This window comes from Cupressus sempervirens, chromosome 2 (genome assembly GCF_028749045.1).
Source record: "Cupressus sempervirens isolate cs-2001-9-10 chromosome 2, ASM2874904v1, whole genome shotgun sequence".
NCBI classification, from domain to species: domain Eukaryota; kingdom Viridiplantae; phylum Streptophyta; class Pinopsida; order Cupressales; family Cupressaceae; genus Cupressus; species Cupressus sempervirens.
In genome coordinates, this window is record NC_143119.1 from 194,761,404 (window position 1) to 194,780,931 (window position 19,528).

A 19,528-nucleotide genomic window follows, 5' to 3' on the forward strand; every position below is an offset into this window, starting at 1 on the left:
CCCTCATGCCAGGGTTTGGTGAACAAAGGGTGACGGTCCTCCTAGCTAAAGCAACTACACAAAATAGCCCTCTTATCTTCAGCAACATCAAACTTTACTATGAAAAAACCCTTGGCCATAAGGTAAATCTGGACAGATTCAGAAATCAACGAGTCTCAATGCTTAGAAATCCAAGCATGAAGAACTGGAAGGGAAGGCCAAAAGCCTCCAAATCTAAAAATAACTACCTTCTCAAAGAAGTCCTCAATCTTTTGAGCAATTTCTTTTGCAACTTCATCCTCCAACTCCAACTAGATTGAAAGACAAACTATGACAGGAGTCACACCCGATGAGAAAACCACACGATCCACCTCAGCTTCAAAAGTGACCACATCTGCAAAGGAAGCAACACAACCGACTACAACCAAGGCAAGAATCCTATCCCACAACCAACCGCCAGAGGCAGGCCCAGAAACAGCCCCAACAACCATCCGCGATCCAAGAATATATTTGGATTTATATATAGATTAGGAACCCAACGCTTCCTTGAAAACATTGATTAAAATATAATACCACTTATTTAGGTCAATTTATATGTCTTACAAGATCCATGAAAGATGTATAATAAAGTAGTACCAAATGTGACAAAACTATGTTCCAAATTGATGTTAGGAGCAAAGAATCTATTACAACTCCTAAGTTTGTTTGCCTTGTCATAATTAAGGAAAGGATTCAAACACTGTTAGAGTGGGCCCCACTAAGACCATTTATGGAAAAGATAAAGCTTGGAAGTATGGCTTGGTGCCCTTGGAAGGCAATGGCTATGCAACCAGTTATTTAGATAATGTACTTATTTAAATAAGCCTCCTTTCATAAGTTATCTAAATAACGGACTGCATAGCCATTCCCCCTTGGAAATGGGTTCCTTTAAAAGAAAGCAAGACAGCCCAATCAAGCCAAGCTTCAAGCTTCGAGCTTCCAAGTTGTTGCTATAGTTATTCAATTTTTGTCACCTCGTTTGGCTCATTTATTTGTTGGATGTTCTCCATTTTTAATTTTTTAGTTGAGACATCACATCCATGTAAATCACGAAGGTACCATCTACTTTGTTGACAACTATAATACAACTGTTTTTGGCATATGCACTGTAACCATAAAATCAACACGTGGGTCTACCATTAGTATTTTTATTTTAGATCAGAATGTCAAAGAAGTTTTAAGAGTTTTAAGCATGACTTGCAACTACAAGATCAATCCGTCAATTCGGAGTATACAGATTTGAATGCAACTTATTAAGCTCAAAGTCACAAAATTGTATGCATTAGCATCTCCACCTCAGCAATTAGTTACTGTCGGAAAAATAATCAAACCCAAGTCATCTTCGATTCTGATGTGGAATTCAAAACATATCTTCAAGAAGGGATTAGGAGTCACTGACTTCTTACTGAGAAGTAATCTGGACCACTAAACAAGTTGCAGAACACTTCAAAGGGGCATAACCAAAATAGAAGCCGTTGTAAATGGTATAATTCAATACCATCAGACAACTCAACCATGTTTAATACCAATTCAACCAAATTCCAAAACCTTGGAGGACATCTGCAACAACACAACCAGTGTACTTGGAGAAAATTTACGGGCAAAAAGGAAACAAATGGAATCTTTCTGACTATTGTGCATGCATGTCCTTGCGTTGCGAATCCTCCTCAAGAACTCTTCTGTGATATCCTCTTTTCCAAACATAGCTGGGTGAGAACCACCCCTTGACCAATCAACCCATGTGATGCTTCTGTTAGAATTGAATGGCCCAAGTTGCATATTCACCAAGGTCGGAATGTAATGCTCGTCAACATAGCAAGATGGCCTACAATGTGCCCGGAATATAGGATAATATTTGGTGTCAGAGATTATGTTAACAGCTAGTTTCCGATTAACTTCAAACCACTGTGACCCTTTTCTCCATTGCCGTAATGTTATTTCTGGTGCCATATTTCTGTTATACCGCCCTCTTCCATACTGGCCAGGGTCATCAAATGAATGCACAAAACTATAATAGGACTGTACCAAATAACCATAAACTGTACCGAAGTTAAATAGAGGGATGCAAGTTTCTGATAGAAGAACAAATCTTTCATTTGAAAAATCAAGTAATGCATTTGCAAGAAGTCGCCTTTCTGCATCAACCATATTTGAATCTCCCCATCGTACAATCTGCAGGAAGAATATAGATTAATTAGCAGTGAAATTGGCAACCGTACAATTACAATCGCAATCACAACAATAGTTTTAACACAAAAAGCAAAAGCTGAAACAATGACATAGATGTCCAGCTGATAGTAGCCCTGAAAATATTTATTATAAACTTATATGTGAAAATGAGAGACTGCAAAGACGTTATATAATAAATAAATACATCCAGATAAGACAAGGAACTAATTTTCATGATGAATGTGCACGTCCAGTAAGGAGAAACCAAGGTAGTGTTCTTGGTCACTACCACCTACCAAGCAAGGTGCCAGTTTGCCATCCTTTTTTTCATTTGCCTCAGAGATGTTCAAAATTTGTAACTCTTTGGTTTTTAACTTGTGACCAAACTTAGTAGTTCAAGTTAAAACTTGTCAATCCACATACAACCATATAAAATGAATATGCTTCCCCTTCACAAGCATCAGCCCAGCAATCACACATTAGAGCTAACATAATAAGTGAATTCTTCAAAAGAGAGAATTTGTTAAAGACACTTATAAAACGTAAAAAAAGTTAGAACACATGCATTTCCTTCATTGATATTTGCATAGCCATGACTGAAAGCAATCTGTAAGCTCTTTTTCCTGATATAGAATGTGATGAATATGTACATCTGGTAAGAAGAGGTGGAGCTAGTCTTTTTGGTCACTGCCAAGCAAAATGCCAGTTTGGCAAATGAGACCCCACATGGGGATCATTTTTCAACTTTCCTTGTATATTGTTCAAATTTGTAACTGTTAGGTTAAAAACTCATGGCTAACCTTTGTAGTTAACTTGAAATTGTCAATCCACATAGAAGGATGAAAATGAATATACTTAACACTCAACATGCATCAGCCCAGCCATGCCACATTATAGCTCAACATATTAAGAGAACTCAAAAGAGAGAAATGTTCGGTAACAGCCCAAAACTGTAGAACCCTTATGTATTTACTTACATTGCTATTTTGACATGTAGATACCTTAAAAGCATTTTGTAAACTCTTTCTGTGATAGGTGGATTCTCTGCATTTTAGGGGTAGCCCCTTGTGATAGATTTTTTATTTTCTGGGAAAGGCCTTTAATTAGAATGCCGAAAATGACAAGAACTAAAACTGAGATAAAAGAATGGAAGCCCTACATAAGCTATTATGATGCCACAATCTAGTCTTTCAAGGAATTAAAAAGAGAATGTCTTGGCACAAATGCAAAGATTCCTTTTAAGCTTTTGCTTTTGATGAAAAGTATGCCACTAGAATTTGAATGAGGAATATCATAGAATAGAATAAAGACATCCACATAGGGTTTTATAACTCAGACATCTATAAACAAAAATTTACCTGATTTATATATCCACACACAGTTTTCTAACTCAGAGATCTAAAAATAACCATCTACCTGATCTCAAGGTGCATATGGTGGACACTAATATTGAACAAAATTAATTGCATTCTCCACACTACAGGACATAATGCACAGGCAGATAAACCAGTAATACCATTGTCTATTTGATTCAAAGATAAAGAGCTTAAAAAACCTCTGTGCTTCTGTAGAATATGAAAGTCTTGGGTCTTTCTTCACACATAAACCTCAATTAACTAAGAAGTATCACTCCATAATTAATTTGCAACCCTTATTTATTTATAACTTCATGATATTTTTAGGCGAGACATTAGCTTTTCGAGCCTTAAATTATAAACAAAAGTTGTTTCATTAAGTCGTACACAAAGGCTAAAAAAACAATTTAGATAAAATCACATAACAAGAAAAATACTCCTCGGCCTTCTAATGGTGTCATTTTAAAAAATTGAATATTTGATAATCACAAATGAACCTGCAAACCCTTTTTATTACTTTGTTTTAAATTGGTCAAACTCTGGATATTTTGTAAAGTTATATAGTTATGAAACTCTTAGCAATGTACGGCGTTTTTTGTTTTAAGAAATGAATTATGCCCTTTTTTAACTACTACAGGAAGTTTTTGGAAGTTTAGAAACCTTGTTGATGATTTCAAGGAGCTTCAAACTCATCAACATATAACCTCTAATGCTTCTTTGTTGAGCTTATTTTTATGATCATTTTGAAATCCTTTCTCGTCATTTCAGCAATTTATGAACTTACAAACCTATTGAATGGAGTTTTGAGCTTTAAACAACTCTATAAATTATTTCAAAGAACCTCAAACTTTGGAAGTGTTTGATGCTTTGTTAGTCAACATTTTCAAAACTTTATATCTTTACACAAGTGTGATAAGCAAAAGAAGGCAATCTATCAAAAACTTAAAAAGGTTTGAAAGCTGAGGCAAACATGGTCAAAGGTTTAAAAGAGCCCTTGTTAGATTATGTAGGTTTCAAAAAACTATATAAACAGCAATAAAGCTAGCTTAAGGAAATTCAAGCAACTGACGAAGGAAGACTCCAAAAAAATTGGAAATTTTCAAAGTTCTTGCCCGTCGTTTATTCAAGGCTAACTCAACAGCATGAAGGTACCAAGTATTTTGGAACGAGACTCATGCAAAATTTGTTTAAAAAAATGGTCGTACAATAAGGAGAGGCAAAGCTAGCCTTTTTTATCACTACCAAGCAAGATATCAATTTTGGATATGAGATCCTATAAGGAGATTTTTCTTTTCATTTTCCTTGTATATTGTTCTTTGGTTTCAAACTCAATGGCCAACCCTGTTAGTTAACTCAAACATGTACAAGGATAGAAATGAATATACTTTCTACAAGCTTCAACCCAGCAAAGCCACAGTCAGCTTGACATATTAAATGAATATTTCCAAAGGGACAGAATTGGTTGACGCCCAGAAAATGTCAAAAGCCTAACACATTCCTTCATTATTATTTGCAAATATAGATAGCTCAAAGCAATCGACAAACTCTTTGTTTGATGCACGAGATTTGAGTTGCACTTAACCCCCAAGCCATATATAACTGTTTAAATCAATGTTGAAAAACTTTGCAAGCATTTAGGAAACTCGCGAGTACTTTTGTGTCAACCATGACAAAAAGTTACTTGCCAAAACAATTGTCACTAATTTTTGCAATAACGTGCAGTTAATTCTAGTAAATTTTAGTGAAAATATTATAAAAACGCATGGAATTTTAACTAAACCCAAAATTGCTGGTTCGGAATCCAATACAGATTTGGGTTTGAAACTCTTTTTTTTTTGGGGGGGTGGGTTCGGATTCGCTTTGGGTTCATCCGTACGAAAACATATATTTTCTGAGAAATATAAATGCATGTGTATATATATGCAACAACAAATAAATCTATGAATCACTATGCTAATAGTAAAGCAACATAGCAAAATACACAATATCTATGTTTCAGTTCAATAGGATATTAATTGCTTCATTTAGCCATACATAAAACATGATGCACTTGTTTGGTCACAGGCATGGAACATATTTCCATATCAAGGGAACAGTTTGATAATGGAGTTGTCAAAGATAAGTGCAATTATCTTAATTTTTATTTTGTATCGGTTAGAGGATTTCTAACCACATTTGATCAGAAGTAAAGATTCAAATTTTAAGCCTTGGATCCGAAGATATCATATATTTTTTTAAGAAATTCCTCTCTAATCGTCGATCTGGATGTCACCCATTGTTAACCTTGATTACCTCGGTATAAAAAAGACTTTGAAAAAGTCTCCAAAAAAAATGTTTTAAAACCAAGTTCAGCAGAGGTTTGGCCGCTGGGCAGCAAATTATTCAAAGTTTGCTGGAAATTCTGCCTGGGTTCCTCTGACAGAATTTGCAGCAAATTCGTAGCTCTGTAGGCAAATTTGGGGAGAATTCGACAAGGACCAGACCAGGCTTTGAGGGTTGCTGGAGAGAATCTGGTAACTTAGCCTAAACCTCATGAATAACTAATTCAAACCTACTATAAAACTAATTTTAAACCAAAATGTGAATTTTTAAGGATTTTTATGTGTTCTCTAGATATGAAAAAAAGCATGCAACTGAGGGCATGGCATACCTGATGATGTTCTCACCAAATCATTCAATACTGACATCAAAATTATTGGAGCCTCACCTACCAATTGTATATCATTTTTTCTTATTTTGTTGTTTGGTTATGTTTTACTTTACCTCACCTTTCTACTCCTGTCCAATAGTCATTTTGTCATGGGAATCCTTTGTTTAGTTCCAACCCAGGCTTGCTTATACAACTTGAGTGTTGATGACAATACAGGATATTTAAGCTCTTATATTTAAACAGTAGGTATGAAGAGTAAGAATTGAATTAATATTCTGTTCACGAGTAAGGAATTTGAATACATTTTGATATTAATAAAAATTGCTTCTGGTTCGAATTCTTAATGTGCTCTATTATATTTCTTTTGTGCCAACTATTAATATAATTTATGCAATTAACAGTTGTAATATATAACAACTTTAGGAAAAATCATTGACATTACTACTAGGATAAACTGCTTTTAATAACCATAAAAAGCACTGATAAAGGATTTTTTTTAAATTTATTGAGTACTTCATAATTAATTGTATTGAGAAAATGATACTAGAATATTTTTTTTTTTAAATGTTTTGAAGAATATTTTTTAAAATAATGTATTTTACAAGGTTGCACGGGTACAGTGGTACTTGGTACTTTGTGTTAATGATTGTAGCTTTGATCAGAGGATTCCAATCAATGAAATCAAATATTTGAATGGACTATTGGCCATAAACATTTGATATCTAGATTCTATCCTTCTCTATTATTATCATGGACCATTATTATTATTAATATTGATAATAAATTATTGAGTAGATATATATCTATATATATGTAAATTATATAAATGAGACATCATTACACACACACACACACACATTATCTATATATATAAATTATTAACATCATGATAAATACATTGAGCAAATATCATTTGTGATAATTAATATAAGTTAAGTAGAGACGTGTCTCTATTGGAGACATGCCTTTTCATATCATATACATATTCATTGAAAGAGTAACTTGAAACGCACAGTAATCAATAAGTGAAAAGTAAGTTGCAGCAGTCAAACATAACTTAGCAACACTAAATCCGAAAATACATAAATCTGATCAAACTTTATCAGAGTATCAGAGCAGATTCGAAACTTTGGAAAATTGAAGGCCGACACTTATATAAATATTCAGAGAGCGCTGGAAATATCGGAAGATCTGAGTCATAAATCTCATCACAGTCATAGATCTGCTATGATAAATGTCATAGGAGCTAGTAATGTTTGGATAAAGTTATGAATGTCAAGATCAAAATTCAATGGATCATAACACAGTAGCGATTCCTCTATAATCGATCCTCTGTAAGGTTTATGAAAAGTACAAGGACCAATTCAGATAAGAAACAGAGTGATTAATAAGATGCCATTAATACAATAACAGTTGAGACTCTCAACACCTTACTAAGGAAAATACAACAGTTTTCATAATCAACATTAATGTATAAATATAGATTTTCAGAAGAAGTATGAATGTGATCGCTAACAAATAATAATTATATCAGCGATCACCATATCAACCACGAACATCAACATTAGATACTGATTTACTTAAAGAGGACAATTAGTTGTTGACAAATACAAATTAAATGAACCGATCACTTATGAGAAGCATTAAGTAATAAACCAAATGGTCTTGAAGAGGCAGGATAATAAGAATAGCCAGTTGAGAGCAAATTACACACCAGTTATAGTTGGAGATAATTATTAAGGGACATACAGAAACTTCCCACAAAATATGCCTCATGACTGAAAAAATACGTAAATGAGAAATCATTTCAGATCTTCAATTGAGGATATCAGATTATAACTTATTTCCTCTTAATCTATTTTGGATCTGCATCGAGTACGAGGCTGGAGCTGTTTGAGCCATATGTCCTAGTCTGATTGCACAACTTGTTCGAGTTTGGAAACCATCTTAGAAAACACATGAACTCTTGTTTCATTACCTGGCAGAAATTTTAGTTGCTGGCTTGTGGATTGAAGACTGGGCATTGCTTAGAATTTGGAGTGTATTTGGCATCCTGGAACAAAAAATAAATAAATAAATTCTGAAATAGGCGCACAGTGTTCCATTTGGTAATCTTCAGATGAAAGAACCTGTGAATCCTTAGTGTGGAAAACATTCTAAGGGTATAATATCATTGTGTCATGGAGAACATTAAAATGTGCCCTAATTTAGCCTAGCTCTCTATTGTTATCATGGAGAAATTACTGTAGCTGGTTGGAGGGCCATAGATCATTGACTTGAGCATTGAGTGCAGGTTAATCGGAAAGTTGTCGTAAACTTTCATTTGGGTTCAATGCTGATTCTGAATGACTATTCAAGAGCTAAATATTGAAAATCAAACACTCAAAAGAGAAACATCAGTCAGTTCATTTTACAGAGGGTTCCCTAAATTCTATCTACAAATTTCAATGATATTTGGAGCCTATCATTGGTGGAAGATATTTGTTTGTGCTGCGGAAGTGACCTCAGACTAAGAAGAGCATTCTTTGTACTAAAGTTTCCCTTTCTCCTACAGCATATAAAATCATTTCATCAGGCATTAATTTATCAAGTTCTTAGCAAGTATGAAGACAAATATTATAGAGGAACTTTGAATGAAGTTTGATAGCCAACCCACAAGCAATAATCATGTTTGACTAGAGAGAGAATAATCACTTTATAAACTTCTCAGCAAAAGACAATGACGTGTTTGTTACCAATAATTGAAGAATGATTATGTCGAAGCCCAACAGAGATAACCACTATGTTGCCCACTTCAAGCATTGAAAAATTATAATCCCTTGAATAAAGGAGATATAATACTATAGGGGTATCGGCATCGTCACATTAAAGAGATGATAGGGATTATACGATGATCAATATTAACTACACATTATGAAGGCAACAACAAATTTTGCAGATTATGGAAAACATCATAAAGAGACCTTGCTTTTAATGTGTTTCTCTATATCAGATGACTAGGTACTCGAGGTCTCAAACAACGCTGAGGATAAAGCTCTATAATAAATTCACGAGTTCCAAGAAGAGTCTAGCGTTATAACTGTGTGTGTGTGTATCAACAGAGGATAGATAGGGAGCAGTCAAATGAGAACGGGAGTAATATATCAACACCGAATAAATATGTTAAACAATATTCATTAATTGGTCCATAGTGATAGACAATCATCCAATCATCATTTCAAGCTCTCGTGCAATAAACATTGAAGGAGTTTTGGGTTAAATATAAAGCAATGATTAGTGTCAATAAACTAGTATCATAAATAGAAAAGATAAAAACTAAGAGGCGATAACCTTCAGCTAGGTCTATTGCCAAGACAAGAGCCATACTCCATGTAGATTGTCACCTCATATTGTTGTCAAGGAGATGGTGTTATAAAATTATTAATGTGTTTATGAAATGCAAAATTAAGATGTTAAGCGGCAATAAAGGAGCAGTTCTGATAGGAAGTAACTTATAAAACAAGACATTCATAAACGAAATGACACGAATTGTGAGCGACCTTGGGTGTTCAAAGGGGCACACCTACAATGCATAAAGAACATTACTAGTTGGTCTTTAGAATCAAGGAGGGGATGGATATACAAGGTAGCAGGCCCATGTCAAAGTAGCAATTAGCATACTCAAATATTAGCATTGAGCAATTATCGCTAAAGGAACAAGGTGAACATCTATGGAACATAAAAAGATTTGATAAAGATATAATAAGAAAAGGGATTGGTCAAGCATTCTTAGGCACTCCCAACAAGGATGTCAAACAACAAAATGAAGTCCACAACAGCATGCTTTAATTGATCAATTTCCAAACAATACATTAAGAATCTATAATATTGATCCTTGTTATTTAATCTCCTGGATAAGGTAGTCATTTTCATAAGAGGAAATGATAAGTAATTATGGATTATTTAGTTATAATTGGTGCTAAGGGAATGGAAGAACGAAGAATGGATAAAGATATCAAAAAATATTATTTTGAATGTGTATGTATGTTAACTAGAATTAATATTCTGATAAAATGGAATAGGAGTTGACAAGTATAAGATAGCTTATTAAATATACTAATTAAATTGATAAGAATCGAGAAGATTCACCTTTACACAAATCATAAAAAATAAATATTGATTTGTAAAAAAGGAGAGATCAAAGGTTATCTAATTTAATGACTCGAAACATCACTTCTTAGTAAGGAACATTAGAAAGACCAAGCAAATTAAGAACAGTCACAAAAGGGAACATTACACACCTGATTCACAAGGTTGGCCCTACATTGAATCTCGAAAACTATAGGACGATCATGAATGGGCTTACATTCTCGACACTTTATAACACATTCCTACACATTATTCTTTCCCATGAGTTGGACCAAAGATAGATTTGGGCTAGATAACAAGCTAGGTTTTGTCTAAATTTTTAGACCTCATGCCACATCATAACTCTCAAAGTGATTATTAAGGAAGCGCAACATCGCTCCTCAGAGGTTTATTGTTACTTTGTGGATTTTTGCAAGGCATTTGGTTATGTCCCCTAGACTATGTTGTTCTGGAGACTTTGAGATATTGGGATTTCTGAGACACTTTTGGTAGTCATCATGATACTCTAAGGTAGTAGTGAGGCGTGTCAGGACCCCCAGGGACTTTATGAGTAATTCAAAGCACCATTAGGATGAAGCAAAACGACCCTCTTTCTCACATGCTATTTGGACATTGACATTGATCAATTGAAGGCTTACCTTTAGGCACACTCCCTTCTGGGGGATGACTGCTCCTTGCACCAGGCTGTTGATCTTTATCTTACTATTTCTGGATGACCGATGTACTAGTTTTCTTATGTTGATCACTCCATGTATCATTGTGATTATTTGATGTTGTTGATGTTTTGTAGCTTCAATTGGATAACTAGTAGTGAATATATGTATGCATGTACAAGCGTGAGTGTGTGTATGTGTATATGAGATGTATATATATTTAAAAAAATATACATATTATTATTATAAAATGCCTTAAGAGATATTATGCTTATACATGTATACATATATACACATACGCACATAATTATCAATGTCATTATGTTAATCATATAATAATGAATAGACATGTCCCATGAAGGTTATGTCCCTTTTTGGTTTTATTCTATTATATAAATGCAAGAGATCGTTGCTTTTGCGAAGTACATAAATTATATGCAGTGCAAATACATTTGTAGTGATCCTCTATAAACTAGTGTATCATGGGGATTCACACCCCCTTCCCAAACCTCAAAGTACCCGTCCCCAAGACGTCCTCGCACTTGGTACTTAAGTACCCAAGTACCCCCACCTCTGCCATTCCACAACCATGCCCACACTGGGATGTGTACTTGAATTTCTATTTGTATTTTTGATTTTTGAATGTTACTATTGACTATTAATATGTTTATATGTGGAATGTTCAATGGTTCTAGTTCATGTTGCAATTTCACTATGTTCTACTAAAACATCATTTCATAACTAACATTTCAAGTTTTATATGTATACTATACAACACCGCTTCCTCTCCCATCCTCCCCTTGCCATCACCCCCTAGCCGACCCCCCGTCGTCCTGAAAATTAGGCCCATTTTCCCTGTGTCCTACAAACTTGTCCTTACATCTTGGCGTACCCCAGTACTGGTGTTACAAGGCTATAAACTCTAACATGGTATCAAAGCTAGGCTGCAAATGCAATCATAGACATCATGGAGAATGCAAGGACAATTAATGTAATTGATTTGGGGATGAGAACTAGGTCACAAAAGACACTAATGAACGCTTACTATGGTCGGAAGGCATATACCTGAACCTAGAAAACTATGAGGTAGTGCTATTGGCTATGGTAATCACTACAATGTGAACCACATGATGCAACAATATTGCATAGTTGAGAATGTGAAGTAACAGGCGGTGCTAGGGATTTCACTTGAGACAGTCATCTGGTACAGCCAATTTAGAAGCAAGAATGATGAGCCTATGTCGTTTCCAATAGTTAGATTTTGGAGAAGAGGACTGACAAATCGAAAAGGTGGGAGATTGGTTCAACATCGAACAAGAGTGGATTGGAAACATATCTATCTGTGTGCAAATTGGAAGCTCATCTCCTTACGTGTGAATGGAAAGTATTCATATATAAAATGATACATTGTTATCGCCAGGAAAACAGAGTGGGCCTCTTCCAATTCTCAACGATAATACATCAAGGCTAATTAAATAATATAATGTGGAATACGGTAGGAAGTGCAGCATAGAAGAGTAGGATCCGTTAGGATTACCCTCACCAAGCAATACGTGGATAGTCATTTTGAATACCAGCCGCAGACGTCTATGAAGAAAATTGAATATTGATTAAAAGAGAATGTGGGGCCAATCATAATTGGTGGAAAAATTAAGATTAGTCCTAGAGTGTGTATGTTGAATCACTAAGCTAAGCACTATTGAAACATAATTTATATTACGAAGTAATTGGAAAAATATTTGCTTGTTATAAACAGTAGTCAAGAGATCAATTTATAACAGAGACTGAATGATGTTTCCTTAAGAAACAATCGTAAAGAATATAAACATTATATTCTACAAACAAAAAACTAAATATTAGAGACATTCTAATATTAATAAAAGATTACAATAGATAACCATTAGATACTAAATAGAGATAACAGAAACTATCTATTATCATAATACCCCCGCTTAATGGTTAATCTATCTAGAGCATAAAGCTGTCAAAAAGCATAAAAGAAAAATTCTGTCCGATCAAGGTGCTTTGCACTATTCGTTGTGGGTTGAGAACTAGATTGCTTAGATAGGGCAGCTAAGCGCTTCCAACATTCAACTTTCATGTGCCCAAACTTGTGGAGATAGTTTATTGAATGTTTTCCTTCCGGGAGCCTTCTAAATCTGCAACAGAGGATGTTTGTTGAGAAGACTACTGTAACTGGCATTTATCCTTCAGAAAGGATTTGGCAACAAAGGCTCGCTCTGTGGAGGTGGTGCTAGAACTGCTACTGAACTGTTGTTTCCACCAATCTTGCTGAAGCAAAAGTGTGCAAAGATTGGTGAACTTCAGATCGACACCGAACACGTTCCTCCTTATCAATACACTTGGGATGCCCCAACTCATCCTTTGCCTACTCGTCATGAACTAAACATACACCTTAGGATGGACATCTAAAGATAGTACATCCACACTACTTGGATCAACCCCCCAGGGGGTTTGAGTCCAAGAGTGGCTTTCTGCACTAAGCATTTTTTGGATATTCAGGATGGGATCATTGTTCGCCCCTCGTATCTTTCCCGCAATTGATCACATGCAATTTGTATCTCTCTTGGCTCCTTCAGGGTTGGTCTCGTAGGCTTTTTATTCAGTTCAGACACCATTTACCGAGCGATGATAGAATGTCATCTTTGTGATATGGGTGTGGCCGAGACAGAGACTCATTTCATTTTCTGCTACCCCATATATTGTGAGATCAAAGGGAGCTTTTACTGTTTAATCAAAGAGACTCAGTCTCTCCCCTCCTTCGGATACATAGACCAGAGGTGCCTTGCTCTTTATCTTCAAGAGGCTCCAAGATTTTGGTACTACGTACAACAGTGTTTCCACATGCAACCCCTCCCCAATCAGCTCATTACATCTTTCTAGTGGTTTAGCTAGCACAAGTAACTATTAGAAATAGATAATACCAAGAGGGGGGGTGGTGTGAATCAGTATTCTACAAACTTTTACCCACAACTGGATATTATTAATTACTTTACAACATGCATATGAAAGTAAACCAATAATGTTGAGCAGTAAATAAAACCATACACAAAGAGAGCTCATAACACCATTATTTGTTAACTAGGAAAACCCTGGCCAAGGGAAAACCCCAGTGGGAATGGCACCCACAGAATGATCCACTAAACAAAAGAATCTTGTTAAAGATATTGACCCTGTTAGGAGTCTGTGACTTACATATAGTGTATCGGTCCTTGATAGGTGACTAGGCCCTATTAAAAGCCTCAACCCTATTAGGAGTTGCTTCAACCCTGTTAGGAGTTGGTATTAAAATTACAACTGTATGCAAGAAGAGCCCACTGCCCTAACATGCAACTATAAAATATAGTGCCTTTATACAAAAGAGATAGATACAAAAACCTCTTTATCGCTAACTGTCGTACTTCACATATCCTGATCTAACATCAGAATTTGCATCATGGATCTCTCATATAACTTTGCATGTCATATACATAGTTTGCATATACATCACATACTTCGCATTCTCAAATATATCACATATCACATATCACAATACTTCACATAAAGTAACTCTTTACTTATACCATTTCCTTTCACAAGACTCGTGTAGTCGGCTTGATGCAAACACATGTTACACTAACTTAGGGTAAACATCTAGGATGTCATCCCTACAAACATAATTATTTCATGACCAAAATAATTCCTTAATACTTTATACCTCTTTTCCTGTTGTGCTATGTTCTGCTATGCACACTGTCTTTACTGGTATTTAGCATGTAACTTTGTCCATATTGTCCGTACTGACCTACGCACTTAGGTACATCACCATGACACTCTAATATACCTTCCCTTAACTTTGCACATGCCAAATATCTCTGTAGCGTTCGCTATACCAAAAACAATCTCTGTGTTGCCAATGAAATTGTCTAACACTTAGAAAATTTTCTATCTCTGACTGTAGAATCTTCAACTGTATATTTCGTCATTACATATCATATTGCCATCATTCCTTATCTCTCCTTTTACAATGATTTCTAATACACATAGCTAAGCTCCCCCTTACATATGCATACAATTTTCTTACATTCTTCTCCCCCTTTGACATCAACGAAAAAGGTGTCAATCTTATTTACATGTCAAAAATGTGTTTCGTTACCTCTTCTTATGCTTATAAGCGAGTTATAAGCGAGATATATAGTCACCAAAACTGACTGCAAGACTCTTCATATTCTTTTCCCATGAGTCCTTGACTCCTTAAATGTTGAGAAGAGCACACAAACCATAAGATGCTATCTCTAGTGCATTCAGATCTGAGAACACAAAATTGTCAAAAGATGTCTTAACTAACAAACATTCCTCCAATTGACGCTCAATTGTGCTTAATTTCACTGATAAGTGTTCTCTCAGAAATGAGATCTTGGTTATCCTTGATTTCCTGTCTTCAATGAGACTTATCTCATCATGGGCCTTGCTAACCTATGCTTCAATTGCTTTGATTTGCACACCAAGTTGACTAAGTTGACTTGCCAATGCTTCCACTTCTGCACATTTGACCTTAAGCTCACTGTCAATGTCTTTTGTGAAGCTAAAAGACATTGCACACTTTGCATACAGAGCTTTGTCTTCAAGCTCGCACTTCCTTAATGACTTGATACAAGTATCAAGAGTCAATAAGTCATTTCTGATGTTTGATAGACAATATCAAACATCTGCGCATCATGCTTGGCTTGAGATTGCACTATTGCAATCTCTGACAAACTTGTGAATTCGGCATTAAATGCTTGAATCACAGCGTTTGCTCTACCCTCAAGGTTAGGATCAAGTGATTTTACTGTCATAACTCCCCACAACTTGTCAGTGATTTCCATGAGAGTCTTCTGTAAACTCTTTACCTATTTGTTCTTATTGATTATTTTGCTAAGGGATGATATCAATTGTAATTGATCATCATCGTTTGAACTTGTACGAGCAACTAGGATGAGAGATGTGTTGGGTACACTTCTCATCCTTTTCTACCTTCTTCTTCCTCTATTCCTCATCCTCTTTCTTCTTCTCATCTTCTTTTCTTTTTCTCTTCTTCTTCCTTCTTCTTTTCTGTTTCCTTCTTCTCCTTCTCTACTTCTTCCTCTTATCTCTTCTTATCTTCTTCTGCCTCCTTCTTCGCATCTTCTTATTCCTTCCTTTTCTTCTCTGCTTCTTTACTCTTCTTGTCTTCCTCTTCCTTTCTTTTCTTCTCTTCTTGTTCTTTCTTCTTTTTTGCCTCTTCTTTTTGTTTCTTTTCATCTTCAATCCTTTGCTTCTTTTTCTTTTCTTCTTCTCTCCTTTCATTTGCTTTTCTCCTCTTTTCTTCAACCTCAATCTTTTTCTTCTCTTCCTCCTCATCTAAACTGGAGTAATTTGTGATATTGCCAACAATGTTTGGCCCAAGATCCTTGAAAGGATTTTCTATGATGTTTACTGTTACACTTGCAATGCCAATTTGCATCGTATCTTTTCCAATGGAGATCTGCAAAGATAGAGCTGTCATTTGAGTGTCTTTGGCTTCCACTGCTATTGATGGTGGACTACTCTCTTCAACAAATACAAGGCTTGCTCCCCCTGACTTCGCGCTCACTCCCTTTGGTACAAAGTCATATATTTGACTATGGCTTCTTCAATCTCACTGTTTACTTCTTCATAATGTCCTCCCATCAAAAGAATGTGTCGTCTTTTATTCCTCAGCAAGGGCTCAATTCCCTTCAATATATCTTGCAAGTCTTTATCATTATTAACTTCACAAAGTTTCTTGATCATGTTTTCTCTTATTTTCTTATCTTCACCAATAACTCTTCTTCTGTTAATCAATCTATTGTACAAGTCCTCTAGAATGTGTCTTTGAACATCTTCAAACTTTTTATTCTTAGGAATCATATTCCTTACTACTAGATTTTCTAACTGAATTCTATCCATATTACTATACATGCTATAAAACTTATTCCACTGAATTAAATTATTATCATTTATGATTTGCATGTTCAAGTTCTCTACCTTAGGCTTCCAAAGCTTCTTTCATGTGGCTGTCCTCGCTTCGCCAACTACATGTTCAGTAGGTCCGCCTTCTTCATCAGATTTATTAGACTCATCTGATTCAACCATTTTTAGTGTCTTTCTCCTCTTTCTAAAGCCACTAAATAGCTGCTTGGTCCTTTTCTTACTAGGTGACTCAGCCTCTTGTTTCACCTTGGTCAATCTCTCTGACTTTCTCCTAGCTAGAGGAGGAGATGATTTGTCTTCAACACTCTGTACCTCCTCTTCGTCAGTTTTCTTCAACGGTTGTACAACAGTAGGTTGTACTTGAGCAACTACAACATTGGGAGGAGTAGGTATCTGTGAAGTAGATCCTGCTACTGTCACTCCCTCTAAAGGTGCTGCTATGGCAATGGAAGTAGTTGCCAATACCTCAAATTGTCCGCTAGCCTTCATCTCCAAGTCTATACCCTTAATCTCATTGAATTCTTGCCTTGTCATTCCTGATTCTTTGAGAATTGATTCTATCTTCTTCTCAACATTCTTCTTGATCTCTTTGTTGTAGAGCTTGCTCTCTACTTTGATCTTCTCTACACAAATCCCCCATCTAGGAGTGTCCTTGTCCTACTCAAGTATGATCTTTGCATGCCCTTCAATGATTTCCTCACTCAATTCATAACCCATAGGGTCTATGAACTTAACTCTTGGTACACCTGCCTCGATGCAAGTCACATCTATTTCAGCCATGAAACATATGTCCTCCTTGGACTTTTCTACCGGTAAGGGTAGTATTCTATACCTTTGCTTCATCGTAGATTGAAATTCTCTCATCATTCTACTAATATCTTCCACAATCTTTTCCTTTGATTGTCTTTTGTAATGGTGTGTCACCAAGCTCATGGTGCACTGATTCATGTTATCCCATTCCTATGGCAGCAGCCCTCTTCCAAATCCTCTCCTAGATATTCTCAGCAACAGCTTGGGTCTCTTCCTGCCCTAAGGCCTATCCTTTGGTTCTAGGCTTCTTCTTGGTTGTTGGGGGAAGCTAGTGTAGCAGTGCAGTTACTCATTTTGGTTCCTTGTTTTGGTTTTGGTTTTGGTTGTTCTTGTACTTGTTCCTTTCCCCGGACACTGTTTTGTGGTCCTATTGTTGGCTTTCCTTTGGCCAAGTTTTTTTTGTCCCTTGGACCCACTTGTTGGTCTTTGTATTGGATATTAATAAATTTATCTTATCGTATCTACAAACTCCTATTCTGTAACTGTATTTGAGATTTTTGCATGATATTTAACTTTTTTAAACAAATGTAAGAATTTTTACATTGGTTAGTTGTCCAACATAGCATTAGATCTAAAGGATTTTGTCGCATTCCTAAACCTATGCAGAAAAGTTTACAAGATCCACACTGAATACTATTACATGTAACCAAGCCAACACCCAATATTGCAATAACAATCATCTTCAAATCAATGGGTTGAACATTTATATATTGTGGGATATAGAACCAATGCGAAGTTGAAACGTGGAATATAGAATCTTTATTAACCCAAGTTTTTTGGATCAAACAAATATTAGTGATTTCTTGAAAGAAACCACCCCAACCCCAAAACAAATTTCAAGAAATTGTCCCGAATGCACTCCATCTACAGGATTCACATCACATACTAATTATAACTACCCTAGAAGACCACAAACCCTATGTTGCAGTAGCAATCATCTTCAAATTTATGGGTTCACATTTCCTAATAACATAAATGGACCTCATCTATGCTACCAAATTTAACGACCAAAAAGGTAAATGGAAGCTACTAGAAAAAACGACTATTGCCCAAAACAAACCAAGAAAAATTCATAAACATAGAGAGAGTAATCTAGATTGGTCATCTCAGTTGACATAAATTAAAACATGATGAATTCAAACATCAATATATCAATACAAATTGATTATGGGAATCTGTGTTATTAATGAGGGAAATACAATGATGCCAGATGTTACATTGATCAAGATTCTCTAGATGGTCAATAAATTAAGATGAATTTAGCAAGACATCTACAGATTACTCAGAACTCCACTTTTTTGAAGGGATGTCCCTTACCATCCCGTGTATTGGGGTCAATCCCAAATTTCCAAGGAGGCAGGTGCAACCCCACACCTAGGGACACCTATACAGGTAACATCATGTATCAATTGGAACCATAACTTGAAAGGTCAAAGATCATTTGTAGACACTGTTTTATTTTGTTTTGTCACTGATACGACAAGCTCCTTAATGCAAACATCCCATGGGGACGAGCTTATCTTGATAACTTCTCTTATGTTGATGAATAAGCAAATAAATCAGTAAAGGTCATTGGAGTTGAGGAGATACGACGTGTGTATAGTAAATTTGACCTTACAAAAGGAGCACCTCAAGATACCTGTCAAACTGTGAAGAATGCATTGAAAGTGCTAAAGAAGAGTAAAAAAACAAGGTATCATCTTCATCAGATGAGGTATGAAACTCTTTACTGAGAAATAAATAGGGATGAATGTTGATCCCTAATATGGTGG

At 35.6% G+C, this 19,528-nt stretch overlaps 1 protein-coding gene across 1 annotated transcript in view; it reads right to left on the reverse strand.

The window, feature by feature from the left end:
- Positions 1-1,152: 1,152 nt before the first annotated feature.
- Positions 1,153-19,528, reverse strand: part of LOC149571740 (glycosyltransferase BC10-like) — a 37,801-nt gene continuing 19,425 nt past the window's right edge. Inside the window, exon 2 of the mRNA XM_089813147.1 lies at positions 1,153-2,190. Within this exon, the coding sequence (XP_089669273.1) occupies positions 1,549-2,190 (642 nt within the window). The 3' untranslated portion in view covers positions 1,153-1,548. The remainder of the gene's footprint in view (positions 2,191-19,528) is intronic.